The 19,438-nt window shown below is 64.4% G+C and overlaps 2 protein-coding genes and 1 long non-coding RNA gene across 7 annotated transcripts in view; 1 reads left to right on the top strand and 2 right to left on the bottom strand.

The window, feature by feature from the left end:
• KCNQ1 (potassium voltage-gated channel subfamily Q member 1) overlaps positions 1-6,034 on the top strand; it is a 348,594-nt gene extending 342,560 nt beyond the window's left edge. For all 3 annotated transcript variants that reach the window (XM_082477729.1, XM_082477726.1, XM_082477727.1), the window contains one exon: positions 4,703-6,034. In XM_082477729.1, the coding sequence (XP_082333855.1) occupies positions 4,703-4,933 (231 nt within the window). In that variant the 3' untranslated portion in view covers positions 4,934-6,034. The remainder of the gene's footprint in view (positions 1-4,702) is intronic.
• Positions 1,921-4,694, bottom strand: LOC309668225. The gene is made up of 3 exons (XR_014268132.1): positions 4,187-4,694; positions 2,560-2,692; positions 1,921-2,128 (listed from the first exon to the last, which is right to left on the bottom strand). It is a non-coding gene; the product is annotated as an uncharacterized lncRNA (long non-coding RNA).
• A 165-nt stretch (positions 6,035-6,199) lies between the features above and the next one.
• On the bottom strand, positions 6,200-13,882 carry LOC309668510 (uncharacterized protein). 3 transcript variants are annotated; one of them, XM_082478401.1, is made up of 3 exons: positions 12,574-13,882; positions 12,343-12,478; positions 6,200-7,723 (listed from the first exon to the last, which is right to left on the bottom strand). In XM_082478401.1, the coding sequence occupies exons 1-2, from the start codon at positions 13,109-13,111 to the stop codon at positions 12,390-12,392; spliced, it is 627 nt and encodes a 208-aa protein (XP_082334527.1). In that variant the 5' UTR covers positions 13,112-13,882; the 3' UTR covers positions 6,200-7,723; positions 12,343-12,389. The 3 variants fall into 3 exon arrangements, with proteins under 3 accessions (XP_082334527.1, XP_082334525.1, XP_082334526.1); XM_082478399.1 differs by lacking the exon at positions 12,343-12,478 and having other exon boundaries at positions 6,200-7,726; XM_082478400.1 differs by lacking the exon at positions 12,343-12,478.
• Between the last annotated feature and the right edge of the window lie 5,556 nt (positions 13,883-19,438).

Below are 19,438 nucleotides of genomic sequence, written 5' to 3'. Positions count from 1 at the left end.
ACCTGCCCCGGCTGTGAGCGGGCCCCACCTGGTCCCTCCAAGCCGCGTCCAGGGACTCAAGGCCCGCTGTGCCCCCGGGCCTCAGCTGTGTCACCTGTCTAATGGACTCAAGAGCAGCGGGGAGCAGGGGCTTGTGACCTGGGCAGTGCTGGGCCTTGCAGGTGCCACAGGCCTGTGGCCAGGGCAGAAGCGGGAGACAGGCCAGCAGCAGCCCCTCTGCAACCCCTGCTCCCTGACCTCTTCCCTCCCACGCTCCCTGCTGTGTGTGAAGGCGGGTGAAGGGGGCAGAGCCGTGTCGCAGGGTGTCAGGAGGACTGAGCGGGCCTGTGCACGGACACACTGAGCAGTCATGGCCGTGTCCCTGCGCCTGTCGCCGGCGTGTGGGCTTGGGCAGGGCTCCCTGGGGCTTCAGGCCCCCGCACACCCCGTGACATACCTGGAACCCCCAACTCCCTGCAGCCCAGCTTGGCCCCAGGGCTGGCACCCAGCTCAGTGCCTGGTGTTTAAGTATTGTAAGCATTGCCCCCGAGAGTGGCTCAGTGACTCTTGGTCCAGCACAGTCTGCAAACAAGAGGGTCCAGAGGTCTTTTGCCCTGTGACCCTGCAGAGGGCCCTGGGCTGTCCCAAGAGGAGCCCTGCCTCCCCCTTTAGATGTTGACCCACAGGGACCCTGGGGCACCACGAGCTGCCCCGCAGGGCAGGGGACTCCCTCCCCGCGAGCCCCAGGCCTCGGTGTCCCCCACTCCTGCCCGTCTTTGGCCAGTGTGGCCGAGAGAGCCCAAGGCTTGCACGTGGCCAGGGCCATCGGCGGGTCCAGAGCTGGGATCAAGGCCGAGCAGGTTCTGCAAAAATTTCCCTTGAAAGACTCTTTTTCAAGATTTTCTTTTGAAAACAAATTCATAACCACATCAAACAGGAATCCCGTCGCCTTGGGTTTGATCACCAGCCGCCCGGGGCTCTCTAACTGGCTGTTATTCTAATTGCTTTTTTTCTCTTCCGAGGGCCGGGAGTCGTCTTATGGTTATTAATTTGGTGAGTGGAGGCAGGGAACAAGGGAGCTTTTGTTGGCCTTGCCCTTTAGTCACTATCAAATTGCAAATAATGACGAGATCCAAGATCCCCAAAACTGATGTGCCCCAGCGGCTCCCGGGCAACGCCATCCTGGTCCCCGAGCGGGCACTGCCTTCCTCTGAGGGTGACAGCACCTCACCTGGGCACCTGCCCGGAGGGACGCACTTCTCTGCGGCTGGGGTTTGGCTCAGGCCGCTCCCTCCGGCCGAATGAAGTGCTCACTGGGTGTCACCATCGAACAGGAAGCAAGATAAAGTCACTCTCCTTGGGAGGAGGAGAAGCCAGGGTAGGGGGACCCAGGGACCATCTCTCTGGGATGCGCTCAGCCCTGGAGAAGTGTGGCAGGTGTGAGTCACACTCACAGAGCCCGCGGGCACGGGCTCCTACACGACTGTCCTGCTCCATCCTCAAAAACACCCGCCACGGGAGGAGCAGAATGCCCCCACTTCCCAGCTGAGAAACTGAGGCCCAGGGAGGACAGCACGGAGGCCGGGTCTCAGCGTGGGGTCTGACTTGGCCTCCTGGACCAGCCTGACCAGGCTCACGCCACACTGTGGGGACAGGGGATCAGCCGCTGCGAAGGACGGGAGCCCCCCCGGGCAGAGGCCACCACCGGGCCCTGGGGGCTGGGCAGTGCAGGGCAAGCTCAGGCAGCCCAGAGCCAGCGACCAGCAGCCGGCAGCCCTGGGAGGTGTGTGGCACCGAGGTCAGCCACCAAGCTCCGGGCGGGGGAGGAGACACGGCTCGGGGTTGGGGGCTAGGGGGGCTCCACAGGGCTTGGCCCACCCACTGATCACCACGCCCTGAAGCTGGACCAGGCAATCGATGGAGAGGATCCCCGCCCATCAGGCGTGGGGCTGGGCAGGCGGCAGGACCCTGCAGGGGGCCAGGAAGACCCAGGGGGACCCTGAGGGTGGCCAGAGGACCAGGAGGACGCGGCAAGTGGCCGGGAGGCCTTGGCAGGAGTCTGGTGTGGCCTGCGGGCTTCCCCACTTGCTCTCTCTCCCGTCCCATCAGTGGCGGCCTGTTAACGCTCCTCCCCAGACCCGCTCCTCTCCTGTGCGAGAAGGAGGTGGAGGCATGAGGCCCAGGCTTCAGGCCAGCTCTGGGATTCTGGCCCAGATCCGAGCTCGCCCCCAGCGCCCCTGCCACCTCCAGCAGTCTGGCTAATGGGAGCATGTCCCCTGGGACCAGGGAGCCCGGTGAGCCCCTCAAAGCCCCGTCTGCCATGAGCAGCAGCCCAGGGGGCCGAGGTGGGCTTGGAAGCAGAGCAGGGCAAGGGCAGCAGCAGAAGTGCCCCAGGTGGCCCCCTGAGGGCGAGCTCGGCCTGGGGCCAGCCTCCCGCCCGCTCCCCAGTGGGGGCTGTGCTGTCAGCCCCCTGGGATGCGCCCCCTCTCCAGTCATGCCCAGCAGCCCCACCCCTTCCTGAATCCCAGCCATTCTTCCATTTCCTTTTTTCCCAAGAACACCCTATAAAGGCTTCCATACCCACTTGCCCTGCTGGGGGCTTCAACAGATGTTCAAGTGCCATAAAGTGAAAATTTATGAAACCACAAATTTTCTTCTGTAATGTATTTGGTGCTCTAATTGATGCCAAACCAATCAATACCCAAGCCGGGGCCTGCACAGTGGAGCAACATGAAGCTTGCCCGGACCAGCCTCGTGCAAGGCTCATTCCAGGCTACCAGGCGTGTAGGGTCCCCCACGGGTCTCCCAGGGCATAGGCGGTCGGTGGGACTGGGGGGCCAGTCCTGCCAGCGGCTGGAGCTCCAGCGGTCTTGGGCCGAGGAGAGGGTCCTCCCCAGCCCCCCTTGGCTGGGCTGCAAGGGTCCCAGCCAGAGACCCCAAACGAGACTCTTCTCCTGGGGCCTCGGGGCCTGCGTCTGTGGGTGGCCTCAGCATATGGTGGGACTAGGGTGTCAGGGAGGCACCCGGGGGAATGCAGGGGTGGGGAGAGCTGAGTGAGGGGCCCAGGCCCTACCCCAGCTAAACCAGAGAAGCTCTGCACCCCTTCCCTTTATAGCCTGGGCTCCGGTATCAGATGTGTCTGGAAAAATAGGTTAGGCCCCCCTGGCCTGGGTGAGGGGGCCTCAGACATGCAGCTGCCCCTGCCCCAGGCTCAGGGGCAGCGGAGGATGTCTCAGTCCCCCGCACCGTCTGAGGAGGCAGAGGCGGGCAGGGGAGCCCAGGAGGTCCCAGGAGACAGCACCGGCCTCAGTGCTGCAGCCACCACCGTGCGAAGCTGGGGACGTGGGTCACAGGCCCCACCTCACGGGCAGCCGTCCTGATAGGGGGGCTGTTGCTCCACGTTCCAGCCCCCCATCCTGCCCTACCTGCTGCTAGGTCTCAAGAGAGCCCCGTGGCCCCGACTCAGGAGAGAACCCTCCCCTCCTCCCGCTCAGCCAGCCCTGCCCCTCCCCCCTGACTCAGCGTCCACAGTGGGAGGGAGGCTGGGGACTGCCCCACCCCCGCTCTGAAGCCGGACCCGGGCCCACCCGGGGACCCAGCTACACAGGATTTGTGGCCTCTTCAACCAACAGCATCTTCCCCGGGGCCGACCCGCTTGGCCAGCAGCCAGCTCCGTCCGGTCCTGGGGTAGGGATACCGCAGCCAGCAGTGGGGCCCAGATGGGTCCTGGGGCCGTCTGGCCCAGGGCGGCTCAGAGCACATACATCATGGACCATGTGTGTGTCCAGGTGGATGGCCCGCCCCAGCCAGCTCGGCCTGCCGCCGTCCTCAGCCCCAGCGTTGACCCTTGGCTGAGCCATCCCTGGGCTTTTACCCGCAGCCACGCTCTCCCCTGAAGCAGCTCTGTGTTCCTGCAGCTTGGCCCTTATCGGTGACGATCTGGCCACCTCCGCTCCCTCCCCCATCATTTCTAGTCTTTCCAGTGTTCCAGGTACCCAAGGCGGGTATTATTTTCTGACAGAGACCCTGGGGGAACCACCCCCAAGGGCACTGCAGGCCCCAGGGTGAGCCAGGCCTCCTCCCGGCTCGTGCCAGGACGTCTGCTTCACCCCTGCCCCTGCTCTGAGGGCCCTGGGGTCCTCTTCCCACCCCCGGGCTCACGCCAGCCCCACCCCGTCTTGGGCATCCAGCGGCCCCTGCTAAGTACCTGCAGCCCCAGGTCCGTCCTCCATCCACCTCCCCTCCAGCTTCGTGGGGCGACCCCACCTCGTGGGGTGGGCAGCCCCAGTGCTCAGCGCAGGAAAGGCCTTTGGGAAAAGCATGGTGGGCATGTGGCCCTGGCTGACCCCTGGGGATTGGTACGGGTTTGGGGGCTCAGCTGGGAAGATGGTGGTGCCCCTGCTGAGTTGGGGACCGTGCCGGGATGACAAGAGCGCCCTGAGGCACAAACCCTGCTGGTGGGCATGGGGGTGGGGGTAGACGGCAGGGGAGGGGCCCCGCCCTGCTACCTGCTCAGCCACTGGTCTCAGGTGAGGGCTGCAGAGCGGGGCTCCCTCCACGCACGTGTGTGCACACGTGCAGACTTGCACAGGGGCCACGGACACCCACACACACACGGGCGTGACCAAGGCCAGGCCCCCCCCCGCTCCCCTGGTCCTCAAGCAGCCCAGGCCTTGAGGTCACCTGCACGGCGCCCGGCTCACCTCTGACCCTGTCCCCGCAGGTGACGCAGCTGGACCAGAGGCTGGCGCTCATCACAGACATGCTGCACCAGCTGCTCGCCCTGCACCACGGAGGCGCCCCCGGCGGCCGGGCCTCCAGCGGGGGCGGGGCCCAGGTGCTCCAGCCCCACAGCGGCGGCTCCATCCACCCCGAGCTCTTCCTGCCCAGCAACGCGCTGCCCACCTACGAACAGCTGACCGTGCCCCACGGGGGCCCCGACAAGGGCTCCTGATGGGGGCTCGGGGCCCAGGCCTGAGAGGGGAGGCCCGGAGGAGCCCCGCCCGGCCCAGCCCACCCCCCCGCTCAGCACAGGCACCACTAGGCCTCAGCCCCCTCTCGAAGGCCCGAGAGAGCAGTCCTGCTCTCCAAGGCCCCAGACACCCGGTGGGCCACAGGGCCCTCTGGCCTGGGCTGGGGGGCTCGCCACGACCGCCTCTTCCCAGCCAGCGGGTACTAGAATTTGGCTGGGTGTTGGGAGGAGGAGGGGCCTCTCAGCTCTGAGACCGGGGTCCCCCACATTACTTGCATGATACTCGGGACAGAGTGGCAGGGGGTCAGGCCGGGCATCCCAGGCACTTGGTCTGTCCCATGTCTGGCCAGGAAGCAGCACTGCAGTGTGCAGGCCCCAGGGCGTTCCTGAGGGGAGACAGAGGGACGGCCTGGACAGGGTCTGTGAGGGCCCCACCCCCAGCCTCAAATCCAGGCCCAGGGGGACCCAGGGAGAAGGCAGGCAAGGCAGGGCAGGGCGGGCCCAGCCCATGCCGAATAAAAGATGCCCACGGGCAAGGCCCAATCAAGGCCCGAGAGCCCGCCGGAGGCCCCCCGGGCCTGGGCCTGACTCCCCCGCTCCAGAGATGCTGACTCAGGCCAGGAGCTGCTGGGGATCTGCACCTGACGCCGCAGCTTCCAACGGGAGGGACATGCCCACCGCTGTGGCCAGAGCTCTTCACGGGGAGTGGACCGCCCACCAGTAGAATGGGGGTGCCCAGGTCCCCCACTTTGGACTGGCAGCTTCTCCTACCCATTCCGGAGAAAAGAGGAGGGTCCCCAAACCCCGCTCTGCGTGCGGGCCTCACCTCCAGCTCCCTGCCTGGTCTGAGCAGCTGGACAGACACACAGACGGTCGCCTCCCCAACCAGCTGCTGAGCCGCAGGGGAGCAGACAGGCATCTCCGGCTCTGACGAGACCCGTCTCCTCCTCCGGGGTGCTCCGTCTCACCGAAATCAGAATAATCTGTGGTGATCCGGAATCTGTGCTTTAATGAATTTCACAGTGTGATTTTGATTCTTAATCGTTCAGGTTTTTCCTAATAAACGTGGAATCACAAAATTGACCTTGCCCTGCTCTCGCCTCCTTTCCTGGGGGAGCAAGCGACCCATCTTTGGGACAACCTGTCTTCCCGTGGAGCTGCTGCCCACCCCTCAACCCCCCAGCACCCCTCACCCCGTCTGCGCCCACCCCGGTGAGGGGGCCCAGAAGCCTCAACCCCCCGGCCTGGTGTTCCTGGGAACGGGGTGGCGCCAGTGACCCAGGAGCACCTGGAGGCCAGGCTGTTCCTGTCCCCCCACCCAAGGTCGGGCTCCAGCCCACCCGCTAAGCCTTTGCTCTTGCTGGTGCCTTTGCCGGGAGGTTCTCCTGTCCCCTCTCCATCTGTTGAAACCACTCCCTTGGTCTCCAGCCAGGCTCAAAGCCCCCTCCTACAGGAAGCTCTCCCTGATAGCCCTTTATGAGACCAGCCCCACCCCCAGGTCTTGGGACCCTTCAAGGGGGGAGGGGTGAACAGGTGGGGTCATCGCCCCCAGACAAGCAGCTTGGGGACCCTGTCCTCAGAACTCACATCCCACACGCACTTCTCAGGTCTCGGGCTTAATTCTTAACTCCAGGACAGCACCTGCCCCCACTCCCACCACCAGCCTCCCACTGCTGCCCACGGGCATCTGGGCCCCTGCCTCCTCCAGGCCCAGCTCCGTTCCCCCAGGTCCTGCCTGGAGCCCTCCCCAACCTCCCTCTTGGACGGGACCCCTGCAGCCCCCTTGGAGGCAGGTGCCCAGGTGGCCGCAAAGCAGGAACTCCTGGTCCGTGTGGAATGTCGGCTTGGGCCCCTGTGGGAGGGGAGGGGCCTGGGTCCCCCTTTGCAGAGCCCCAGGGGCTCCCCGGAGCCCAGCCCTGGCTCCCACCTGAGGGGACGTCTGGCCCTCGGGCACTGGCCGGTGTGGGGGAGGGGAGGCGGGCCAGCGAGGGCCCAGGGCCTCCCCAGCCCAAACCCCCGGGGGGAGGGGCGAGAGCAACAATTACTGGAAAGGCAAAAGCTGTTGTTTCCTTGTTGAGTAAATATTTGTGGAAACCCCAGGAGGCGGCTGGCTGGAGAGCGGGGCCCTCCACGGCGCCCCCGCCCCGCCCGCTGCCGGGCACGGCCCCCAGCCCTCAGGGCGCTCGCTCGGGCCGCCCATCTGGGCCGGGCGCGGCCCCTGCACCCAGCCCGGCTTTGTTTTGCGTATTATCGACTGCGCACAAAGTGCCCGAGTGCTTCACTCCTGGACGGGCCATTGCAGCCCTCTCGGGTGTGAAATGCAATTTACCTGAAATAAAGCCCAATTATGGAATTAGCTAATTAAAGCCGCAGTGGAGGCTGGGCCGGCCGGCCGGGAGCTCAATGCCCGCCGGTGCCCGCGGTCTGAGGGAACAGATGGCGCCCCAGCCCGCCGCGCGGCCGCATTCCTTCACTCTGCCCCCGATAACTGACTTACACAGCACACGGCCATCTGGTGTATGACACGTCCTGTGTGCCCCGGACAATGGCCCAGCAGACCTCTCCGGGAGAGGGCCGTCGCCCGGGCAACGGTGGCATGTGCAGCCCAGGCCCATTCCCGGCCCCGCCCCCGGCCCCTTTGTGGGCCTCGCCTGGCTGCCTGGCCGCTCCCGCCGACAATGTCCGTGAGCGTTTGTCCCCGGCGTCCGGCCTTTGTCTCCCAATTGGGCTTCCTTGTTGGGGTCTTCAGTGTCCGGTGGGTGCTGAGAGCATCTGCTGGCGGGAGAGGGTGGCGCTGGGGGGGCTGCCCTGCCCACCTCCTGGGGCACCCACCTCCTCTGCCCATGCCCCCTCCCCCGTCGGCGCCCTCTGGAGCCGGGCAGAAGGACGGCATCTGGAGGGCTCGGGGCTCGGCCGTGGGGGCCAGTCTCTGAGGCCGGTGTCCGCCCAACCTGAGGTCCTCCCCACCCTGGGCCGGGGGCCGACCTGCGCCTCCTGCCCCCTCCCCTGTCTGTGCAGCGGGAACAGAGCGCCTCTTGAAGGGGTGTGGGGGAGGAGTTGATGAGCATAATACACGCAAGGTCTAGGACCGGGCCAGGCACACAGTAGGTGCTTCATAAAGGCAGCCAGACAAATGGTCCAGGAGGTGCCTGGTTCTGGGGCCTATCGCCTCATCGCATTCCCACCGCCTGGCCCGAGTGCCCCCTCAGAGCAGCTCCCTGGCCCCTGCTGCGTCCAGCCTCACCCCCCAGCGCCCCCTCGGTGCCAGAGCAAGCTGCCCACAGCCTGCTGTCCTGCACCCTGGCCAGCTCTGGCCCCCACTGCCCAGGCCCTGCCCGCTCACCCGTGATGCCCCCCGCCACACACATGCAGCTCCGCCCTGCGCCCTAGTGGCCCCAAGCTGCCAGCAGCCACAGCCCCCTCCCTGCTCAGGACCAGTTTGGCAGGCACCCCCCACCCCCGCACTGGGCAGGGGTCAGGAGCCTTGCCCTCCGGCCCGCCGCTGGAGAAGGGGCTGTGCTAGGACTCTGAGGACCCAAGGGGAGCCAGAGCCCAGGAGCGCCTGGCACAGGGCCTGGCCCCACTAGGTACTCAGGAAGTGCCAGTTAAATTAAGGGATACAATTTGAGTTTGGAAAGAGGCTAACGGCACTGCTGGGGCTGTGGACACGCCTGGAACAGGCAGGGCACCACCAGGCGGTGCCGTGTGATGGTTGCTCAGGGGAAGACGGCTGGGCACCCTGGGCCCTGGAAGAGGGGGTCAGGTGTGCGTCCCGACTGGGGTGGTCAGACAGCCGGGCTAGGGGTGGAGTGGCAAAAGGCAGCCGTGGGCCGGGTTCCTGGGACGGGCCCACACGCGGCCCCGCACGAGCGTCCATCCGGTGGGGACCTGCTGGGTCACCCTCAGGGACAGACACCCCCTTCCTAACATGCAGCCAGTCCCTGGTACGGGAGGCCCTTCCTAGCTCCCCGGAAACCTGCCTTCCCCGGCTTCATCCTAGGACCGCCCTCACGGTTCTGGGCCCCAGTGGCTCACTGGGGGTCTGAAAGGGTGTCTGCCTCACCATTCTCAGCCCCCAGCGGCACCCCCTCTTGGCTCTGGCCCTATCGTTGTGGCCCCGGGGGGCTGGGGAGCTGGGGAGACCGGGCCCGGCACGGGTCAGACAGGCAGCGAGGCCTAGAGCGTGCTCAGAGCAGCCAGAGCTGGACAAACAAAGTCCAGCTTCCATTGCCCTCTGAGTGCAGGGGGCCAGGGGCCAGGCCCTCTGGAAGCTGACCGCCCCCCACCTACGCCCCTTCCACTGCGCAGCAGAACCTCAGCAGGCGGGCAGAGGGCCTCATGGCCGGGCGGCACCGGAGCCCAGGAGCAGGCGACCTCTGACCTCGCTGGCCAGCTGCTGTGTTTTCACCTGCTCAAGGCGGGGAGTTGCCTCCAGCACCAACAGATCAGGCCTGGGCTGGGAGCGGGGGCAGGTAGAGGCTCTCGACACTGGCCAGAGACACTGGCCTGAGGAAGGGTCTTCTCTAAAGATGGGGGTCCTGGCCAACTGTGCCCCGCAAGGCCTCTGAGGCCAGGACACCAGCCCCTCTCTGCCCAGGTCTCAGGTGCTAGCTGTGTGGCAGGAGGTAGGGGTTCCACTCTGAGCCCCAGATCCTTTTCTCTCAGCAGGTCCCTCTGTGACCTGCTGGGCCTGACTCTGTCATTTGGCCCTTCCCTCAGCACCCCGTGAGGCACCAGGATGCCAGGGGGAGGTTTGGGGATCCCTGTATCCCCACGCCTCCACCTCCCCAGCCCCCAGCCCACAGGCCCCTTAGCGAGGCGGAAGGTGGAGGAGGGGGAAAGCTCGGCTCAGGGCAGACCTACTGGACACCAGAGAATGCTCAGACCCCTCCCCCTGCTCTTGTCGTCAGACCCCCCACCTCAAGCCTTCATCCCCGCGCCCACCTCTGTGGCACCCAGAGGGAGCAGGCCTGCCCTTGATTCCCAGGGCCACACCTCTCCCGCCCCCTCACCTGATCCCAGGCTTAGGTCTCACCCACATCTGGGCAGTGACCCCTCAGCCTGAGAAGGCCCAGAGCCAGCCCAGGACGGGTGCCCATCGCGGGCCTGGCACACCAAGCTCCTCCTGCCTCCTGCGTGTGGACCCAGGTCGCACAGATGGGGAGTGAGGAGACTGAGTTGAAAACGTGTCACTTGGACGCTGCAGGGACTCCCACCTGCCCATGACTCTGGAAGCCCCAGCCGTCCCCCAGCCCCCCTCCACACCCTGCTCGGCAAAACTCTCTCCGAGTTTCCAGCCTGTAGGAAGCGTGTGATCTTTCTGAGCAACATCAAAGTGGGAGGCGCGGGCTGCTTGGATCAATCACGCCGGCAGCCTCGTCTTCCTGCCTGGCCTGCGGCCCCAGGAAGCTGGTAGCGGCGGCAGAACACACGGTGCCGGGCTGACGGGGTGCTCGTGGGGTCCACAGGTTGTGCTGGGGGAGGGAGATGCTTAGAGCAGAGAAGCCTCAGGTGACATGGGTCCTCCCGCTGGCGCAGATGGGGAAACCAAGGCCCAGGGCAGGACTGGCCCAACGCAGCACCTGCTTGTGTGAATTTGCACCAGAAAAAAAGCCTCAGAGAAGAACCAGGACTTCCAGTGGCAGAGAAGTCGGTGGCTGGGACAGGAAGCCAGGAGGCAGGGGGAAATGGACTGGTTAAAACAAAGAGCTGGGCTTCTCGGACTGGATCGTGGGGCTGGAAAGGTCAGATCTGAGAAAAAGACGCAGAAAATTCCCAGGTGGTATGAACATAGCTCCTTTGCTGGCCTACGTGGGCCAAAGAGCCAAGAAGCACTATGCCTGTCCGATGCAGCGAAATGCAAGGGCTCCATCAGGACATGCCCACTGGCTCCAATATGGCTGCCATTGCACCTGCCACGCAGGAAAATACCAAACTCCCTGTTGGATCTTCAAGAAACTCTGTTACAAGCCTAACTACTGATTGAAACTACCAAACCCCACTGAATTTCTGTTGGTGGTTTCTTAGCTTTATTCCTCTCCACTGCCCACTCCCCCCCCCCCACACACACACACACGGTGCAAGAATATTCCCATTCTGACTCAGCCACTCTCTAGCTGTGCATCTTTGGGCAGGGCCCCTAACCTCTCTGAGCCTCATATGGTCTTTGCAGCCCCAGCTTCACAGAGCTGCCAGCAGGGTGCTAAGCCTAAGAGAAGACAGGACAAAAGCCACGGCAGCCTCACAACCAGGCACGAACGGACAGAGCTCCTGAGGTCAGGGAGAGACGTGCATATGAACTGTTCTCTTTGGCCCAGCAATATGTCTTTATATACAACTGCAACACACAACCGTCCCTGACGTAGACGTCTCCATAGCAAATCCGCATTGAGCGGGACCCTGCTGGGCCTTCCACTTGACTGGCCAGCTCAGGTCACTCGATGGGCTGAGGGCCTCATTATCCCCATCCAGTTCTCCCGGAACGACTGAGGGAGGCCAACAGTGACCCGGGATCCACGGGGACAGGCAGCCCCTGCTGCAAAGCCAGAAGCCTCTCGCAGCCGCTCACGGGACACCCTCTGAGCAGCCTCAGCCCCATACCAGCGCACCCCTGGGGGCCAGAGAATCTGCCGGAGGGGCCTGGGGGCAGGCACGCAGGGAGCGCTCACCCCCAACCGTGCCCTCAGCCCACTCCCCAGAAAGCCGGGTCTGCAGCCCCTCTGGCCAAGGACAATGGAAGTGACAGGTCAGAGATGGATCGGCCGGGCCCAGGGACAGGAGGCTGGTGCTGGGAGAGGCCCAGGCACTCAGGGGTGGAGGTGCGGAGGCCCTGACCTGCTGGGCTGGGGCCTGGGTGGGGCCGTAGCGTCACCTGGGAGAAGGGCCCATCCGGCAGGGACGCTTTCTAAAGAGACGGCTGTCGGGACGGTGGGTAATGTCACTGAGTACTTTCAAAGTGTCTTAATCAAATCCCCGCTCCCATCCACAAGGCCGCGTCAAAAGGCCTTTGGAGAGGAAAGGCCGGCGGCAGACAATCAGCGGGCCTTCCACTCGACTGGCCGGCCCTGCGGCGCAAGGCCTGCGGGGCTCCTGCCCCGCCTGTGACTCCGTTTTTGACCCTGAGCCCTCCGGTCTCCTCCCCGGGAGGCCTGGGTGATCCCGCGCTGCCCCGTTCAGGGACCGGTCAGCAGAGGGGAAAGCCCCCTCCCCGCCACTCCAGGGGCGGCCTCCTAGACGTCCCCTCCGAAGCCTCAGCAAGGCAGCCGCTGAGAACCACCACTTACAGGAGGGGAAACTGAGGCACAGCAGGGGATGCAATGGGGGGACCTGTAAATACGGGCCACGTATCCAACCCCCTGCACCTGCACACCACCCCCATGCATCAGACTCACCTTGAGCGAGGCAAAGAGGCGCATGCAGTAGACGCTTGCTGAATGCTCTACCCCGGCGCCTCAGGCCCACTGTCCCCAGAGGTCCCCCTCTGCACCCTCCTCTCTTCCTCCTTTGACTTTTTTCCAAGGTGTAGACCTGAAAACATCCTCATTATGTGTTTTCAAACACCTCACATCCATAGACTGGAAAAGGGCAGCCCCCTCCTGGGAGATGAAGGAGCAGGTGCTCACCTTTCCAGCCGGCGCAGCAGCCTGACCCCCAGCCCAGGTTCAAATTCACCTGTGTGAGCGCCACGGGCTCCGCAGGCACACGGGGTCCACGGGCACACGGTCTCCGAGGGCACACGGCCTCTGAGGGCACACAGTCTCCGAGGGCACACGGGCTCCACGGGCACACGTTCTCCAAGGGCACACGGTCTCCGAGGGCACCGGTCTCCGAGGGTACACGGTCTCCGAGGGCACAAGGGCTCCACGGGCACACGGTCTCCGAGGGCACACGGTGTCCGAGGGCACATGGGCTCCACGGGCACACGGCCTCCAAGGGCACACGGTCTCCGAGGGCACACGGGTTCCACAGGCACACAGTCTCCGAGGGCACACGGTCTCCGAGGGCACCGGTCTCCGGGGGTACACGGTCTCCGGGGGCACAAGGGCTCCACGGGCACACGGCCTTCGAGGGCACACGGGCTCCACAGGCACACAGTCTCCGAGGGCACACGGTCTCCGAGGGCACACGGTCTCCAAGGGCACGTTGGCAGCGGCCAGCCATCCGGGCTGTTCAGCTGCTGGTCCTTCTCTCCTACTGTCCGTAGAGGCCTTTCCGTTCTCCTGAGCTTCTGCACAGAGTTTCTCTGTCCGTTTGCTGTAACCACACTCAGCATCCCCCTACACGTGGACATTCACTTGTTTCTAGGTGTGACCACTGAGGGCCGAACTGCGGACACCCAGACCCACACATCCCAGGAGCCGAAATCACTGTGCCAGAGCTGTGCCCAGCTGCCCTGACTCCGCTCCTCGTCACGCCGTGGAGCAGAGCAGCCCGGACACTCCAGAAAGACCCTTCAGGCTCGCAGGGAGAGGCTGCAGCTCAAAGGAGGACCCCTCCTCTCAGGGCACCAAGTCCTGGCCACCCCCCTCTGACTCAGTGTCTGGCCCCAGGCGGCCAGGCAGGCACACGCAGGAGGGCAGCTGTGGGCGGAACAAATGCACATGTGAATGCATGATTCAGCTGGAAACACTCCCCAGGCTATGCCCTGTGTCAAGGGATGGAAACGAGGCGCCTGGAGGTTGGGCACATGGTGAGCTGGCACCCCTGACTCCAAACCCCCTGCTCGTAACCACCAGGAAGCCCCCAAGGCCCCTCGCCACCCAGAGCATCTCTGTCCCTGCAAAGGGAGCGGGGAGGGCTGGCCCCTGCCCTCACCTCCCGCAGAACCCAAGCTGTGTGGGGAGACAAGAGGCCAGCGGGTGGTCTGTCCCAGCCCCCTGGCCCCCACCGACACGTTCGTCTCCTCCCTCCCTGCCCGTCTCCATCCTGCCACCAGCCCCAAGGTGAGGCAGGCAGGCAGAGCCGTGCCCTGAAAATGCTCCACAAAACCCCGCGTGTGTCCAAGCGGCTTCGGTTACCAGGCACCCGGCTGGCCCAGCCTCCCTCGAGCCCTGCCAAGGCCTGGCACCGATGCCCCCAGCAGCCCCTCTCCCTGCCAGCAAGCCCACGAGGCCTGAGGGCGCGGGCAGATTGCTTTACCGCTGCCGGCTCGGCCCAGCTCCCCCGGGAGAAGGCCCCATTGTTCCCCACCCCCGTGGCCCCCGCCTGGCTCGGAGACACCCGGGCTCCAGGGCTGCAAGGTCACCGGGCCGCGCAGAATCCACCTGCAGCCACACCAGCTTCCAGGAAACCGAATCCCAGCGGCAGATGACAGCCGCAGGCTGCAGGACAGAGCGCCCATTCAGCCTCCGCTGGAGCCGGCGTGGCCCGACCTGGCGGCCGCCTCCCCAACCTGGGCCCTCCCACGCCTGGGCACCGGGTTCCCAGAGCCAGCACTGCCCAGACCGCCCGCCCAGGGCCACGGTCGGGGACAGAGGGCTGCGATGTGCCCTACCCTGGGTGCCCGGGACAGGTGAGAGGGTGGGTAGGGAAGGGAGCAGAGACCCTGCCCCACCTCCAGAGCCTCACGGACAGCAGACAGCCTGCGCGGGCACAGGGAACCCTCCAAGCCGAGCGTTAAGGCCGGCAGTCCCCCCACAGGGCCCTACATGTGTCAGGCGAGTCTAACTGCACCCATTGTATGGATGAGGCCCTCAAGGCTGCAGGGCTTGACTCGACTGCTGGGTTTCCATACTGGTGAGGAGCAGAGCTGGGTAGAGCCGGTGGGTGGCACTCCCCTGGCCTGCCCTTGCCCACCCAGGGGTCCCCTCTGAGTGAACAGGAGAGCTGGGTCGAGCAGCAGCCTTTGGGAGGGCAAGGCAGGTGGAGGAAGCAGCCAAGAGGGCCAAGATCTTCAAGGTCAGCAGGGCCAGGCCCCCCCCTACCCCGCACCAAGATGTTTTCTTGGACCCATTTCACAGATGGACCAGCTGCGGGGCAGTCTAGGAAGCAAGTGGATTCACGGGTTGCATTGAGGACAAAAAGCCCCCCATACCCTCCCACCTTAACACCCTGAAGAGGAGACCCAGAATGACTTGGGGTCCTGTAGACCACCAGCCTCAGATGGTCTCGCTGTCCCGCTGCCCCTACCTACCCTCAGGCCTGCAGGCTGCAGCCTCATGGACCTCATGGAGGCCGTGGGAGACAGGGCCCAGCCCCCCACGCAGAAGGAGACTATTTCTCTTCCAACAGGGTCTCCTGCAGCCAAGTCTCCTGCCAGGTTGGCCATTTGTGGACCAGACAGGAAGAGAGGGATGGAGCAGGCAGGGAAGTGGAGGTGGGCTCAGCCATGGGGCATCAATGTAGTGCTGTCCCACCTTGGCAGCCAGGCCTGAAGCCATACAGGTCACGCCCAGGTTCCACAGCCAGGACCCAGGTTCAAGGGCTCTTCCTAGGCTGCCCCATGCTCCTTCTTGAGCATCAAGCCCCAGCCGGGACTCGGGGCTCAGAGGCCTCAGGGCTCAGAGGCAGTCCTGCTCTCCAAAGGCTGGGCCACGAGTTGCCTGTCACTCAGCTCTTCTGCCCGGTTGGTCACACTGAAAAGAGCGTCCTGTAGCCGGGAGGCATGAATATAGGCTTCGGCCCAGCTCGAGAAGCACGGACCGGAAAGCCAAAGGAGGAAGCCCTGGTGTCCAGACCCAGCCGCCCAACCGCCACCCCTCCCACCCAACCAGCAGCAGCCACGCCAGCTCCCCCCAGTCACCACCCCTGGCGTGGCTGCCACCACCGCCGTCACCCATCAAATTGGCCCTTCCTCCACATCTCCATTTAGCAAACTCCTACTCACTCGCCAAAGCCCAGGCCGAGGGGTCCTTCCTCCCTGAAGACTTCCTGAAGGGCCCGCCAAATGTGGCTCAGGTGCGCCCCTCACAGCAACTGGCACCCACCGCAGACCCTGACTGTGTCCTCTGCAGCTGTCTCCCCTACGGGCAGGACAGTCCCCCTTCAGTGGGTTATGGAGGGGACGCATGGCACGGAGAACCCTTGGGCATTTGTCTAGGAAATGCCGACCCGCAGGAAGCCAGCTCGGGCTGGACCTGTGAACTCCTAGGGATGAGAGCAGAGAGCTGCGGTCGTTCACAACATTGGGTGCTGGGCTCCACTGTTTGCTGATGGCTTGGACCTGACCCTGGAGAATGGGAGATGCCCACCAAGAACCACTTAGGAGAGAAGGGGGCATCCCCTCTACCTGCTCTCCGGCTGTACCTGCCTCCAGCGCCCCATCCCCACGGACCAGCTGTACTGCAGTCCCTCGGGAGCCCCCTGGGGTTCCACCCCAGCCCACCCCCACTCCGAGTACTACCCTGCCCCATTTACGCAGCAAAAATGCAAGGCCCAGGTGGAGAAACACCACAGCTCCCAGGCCAGAAACCTTTGCCCCACCTCACAGGCATGACCCACATGTGAGGCTGAGGGTCACTCGGCCACATCACAGCCCCTGCCCCTCCGGGTGGCCGAGAGCCAAAGCTCCCACACCTGCCGTCCAACACCAGACACCCTCCCAGTCTGAGCGCACCTGCCCAACAGACTTGGTGTTAAACACTGGTCCCTGGAACCCCAATTTCCAAGAAAATTAGTTGGGAGACTAATTGTCACTAGAGTGTTATTGACTACTCAACTTGCAGCTTTCTCTCTCTGATAGTATTAGGCCCCCAGAAGGAGCAGCTAAAGAAGACTTCACCTGAGCCCCGAGGTATGTATTTCTGGGAAGATTTTAGAATTCTAGCTCCTGCTAAGGGGAAGTATTTGAAGACTCCCACAGATCATGACTCAGTCTAGCATTCACGGCCTTAGAACCCAGCACCTACCTGCATCTCCAGCGTCCCCCGCCCCCATACACCCTGTACAGAATCCCAGACCTCAGCCCCAGCCAGCTGACCCAGGGATGGGCAATGGTCCCTCTCCCTTCCCTCTACGTCGCTCCTCCGGGAAGCTCCATCGCCCTCAGGCTGGGTGAGGGGCCCCTCACCCCACAACCCCTTCAGATACGCTGGGAGCTGGTGCCGAAGGGGAAGGAGATCCCGTGACCACAGGCGGGCACCACCCTGAACGGGATCAACCAGACACCCACTGGGGCACCTGGGGAAACTAAGGCCCCGAGACAGCCACACACTGTCCTTCGGGGGTGTCCAGAGTCTGAGCAATGCGGTTGCCAGTGACCAGGGACTCTATCTCCAGGGCTCCCAGTCCCGCCTCTTGCTTCCAGGACCCCGGGCCCCCCCTGCAGCCCCAGCTGTACCGGCGGAGGAGTCACGCCGTTCCTCTGATGGCACCCCCTCCCACACTTCAGATTCTCTGATGGCTTGGTCCTGAGCAAGGAAGGGGAGAATGCTTGCAACTGAGCCCGGGTCACCAAGCTGGAAAGCGATGTGCCCATTGCCAAGATTTCCCGACGTTTAAAGCCCTAAGTGAAAACACTTGGAAGTCACCGTTTTCAAAGATTTAGGGCATTAAACACCACTGGGGTAGGGGGTGGGGCGTTGTCCAGGTGACCAGCTGGTCAGTTTTTAGTAGCTCCCCGAGGTAATATTTCCCCCACCCGGCCCCCACCCATCCACGCCCTCTCCACCCACCACTTGGGATTCTAGGCAGGACACCCACATCTCCAGAAAGCCCTGTGCACAAGGTAGGCAGGGCAATCAAAGGCCCAGAGGTGCCACCACGGGGGCAGGGGCTGGGGGCCCAGGCCCAGGGGCTCTGCTGGACACTGCAGCCACAGAACCAGGCCCGGGCAGGGGGCTCAGAAGCTCCCCGGCCGGCCTCCTGCACACGCCCTGCGAGAGCCAGGCCGGCCCCAGGCCTCCGAGTGCCAGGCCCGGGCCTGGGCCGCGAGGGGCCGCGGGCCGGGCAGGCGGGGGCGGGGGTCCGGGGTCGGGGGTCCGGCCAGCTTTAATGCGCTGACAAAGCCTCATTTGCAGGTCAATGCCGCGGCACACTCGCCTCTCCCCTCGCCCGGCGCCCTTTGTCCGGCCGCACCCGCTCCTCGCGCCAGATGGCCGCGGAAATGCTAATTTCGGGCGCCCCCCGCCCCCCGCGTTTAATTGCGCCTTTGCAGATGGGCCGCGAGTGTGCGCTTCATGCAGATGAGCGTGGCCTGGCCGCTGCCCGGCCTGCGGGCCGCCGCCCTCGGACCCGGAGCCGGCAGGGTCGGGGGAGGGGCCGGCGGGGAGGGAAGGGGGGCCGTCCCCCCACCAGCGCGCCGCCGGGCACGAGCGGGCACCCAGCGGGCCGGGCGCGGGAAGCGCGCTTTTCTCTTTTCATTTCTCCAAAATGGGATCTTAAGTGACTCTGAATGAAAACAAATTGGCCCGCTTTCTTCTCCAAACAGACGCGCGGCGTGGGGGCGGGGAAGGGGCGGCCGGGCTGGAAGCGGGGGGTGGCCAGGGGGCCCCTGCCCAGGCCGGGCCCTCGCACCCCGACGCCAGGGCCCCGCCCCAGGACGGCACTCGGGGCGGCCAGGTAAGTCCTGGCAGAAGTGGGGCCTCCTTTAACTGGAGACACGGCTCCTGGGACTCAAGCAACCGCGGACAGACGCCCCTCCCCCCTCCCGTTTCCAGCCAGAAACAGATGCCCAGGCCGGGCTGGACAGAGAAATGGGGCAGGCCACGGGGGGCACAACCTCTGGGGGTCAGCCAGCTTCCTGCGCGCTCTATCTCCAGCCCCAGCAGGAGCCGAGCTGCCCTCACAGGCCTCCGCCCCCACGAGGGGAGGCAGACCCCTCAGGTCCCCGGCTCCCTGCACCCACAGCTCTGCGCAGAGGGGGCTCAGAGCAGACCGCACAGCGGTGCAGGGGTAGGCAGGGCGTGCAGCCGGACTGCAGCTGGGGGAGCTTGGGAGAATGGATAGGAGGAATGAATGAGTGAGAAAATGTGGGGGAAGGTCCTTTGTGACCTTGTAGCATTTTTTTTATTGGAGCATAATTGCTTTGCAATGTTGTGTTAGTTTCTGCTGTACAAAGAAGAGAATCAGCTATGTGTATACATATATCCCCTCCCTCGTGGACCTCCCTCCCATCCCCTCCCATCTCGCCCATCTAGGTCATCACAGAGCACCGAGCTGAGCTCCCTGTGCTGTATCGCAGGTTCCCACTAGCTAGCTATTTTATACTTGGTAGTGTATATATGTCAAACCCGATCTCTCAGTTCATCCCACCCTCCCGTCCCCCCCCCACCCCCGCCCCGTGTCCTTGTAGTATTGTAACCACGAACTTACAAACCCTATGCTTTGCTGGGTGATGGACTTGCTCCGTCACCAGCTATGAAACAGGGAGAGGGCCATTTTCTGGGCCAGCAAATACTCCTGACATGTAACTCAGGCCACAGCGACCATTAGAAAGGAAAGTGACCTGTGTGTTCCTCAGACTTTCTGTTGTATTTTTGTAGTCTGCCCAGGCAAAGGGCTGACGTGCCACAATATTGGATGACCCATCAGCCAGGTCCGAAGTCAGCC

This window comes from Balaenoptera physalus, assembly GCF_965194825.1.
Source record: "Balaenoptera physalus genome assembly, chromosome: 10".
NCBI classification, from domain to species: Eukaryota; Metazoa; Chordata; class Mammalia; order Artiodactyla; family Balaenopteridae; genus Balaenoptera; species Balaenoptera physalus.
This window is presented reverse-complemented; position numbering and strand designations above follow the sequence as displayed.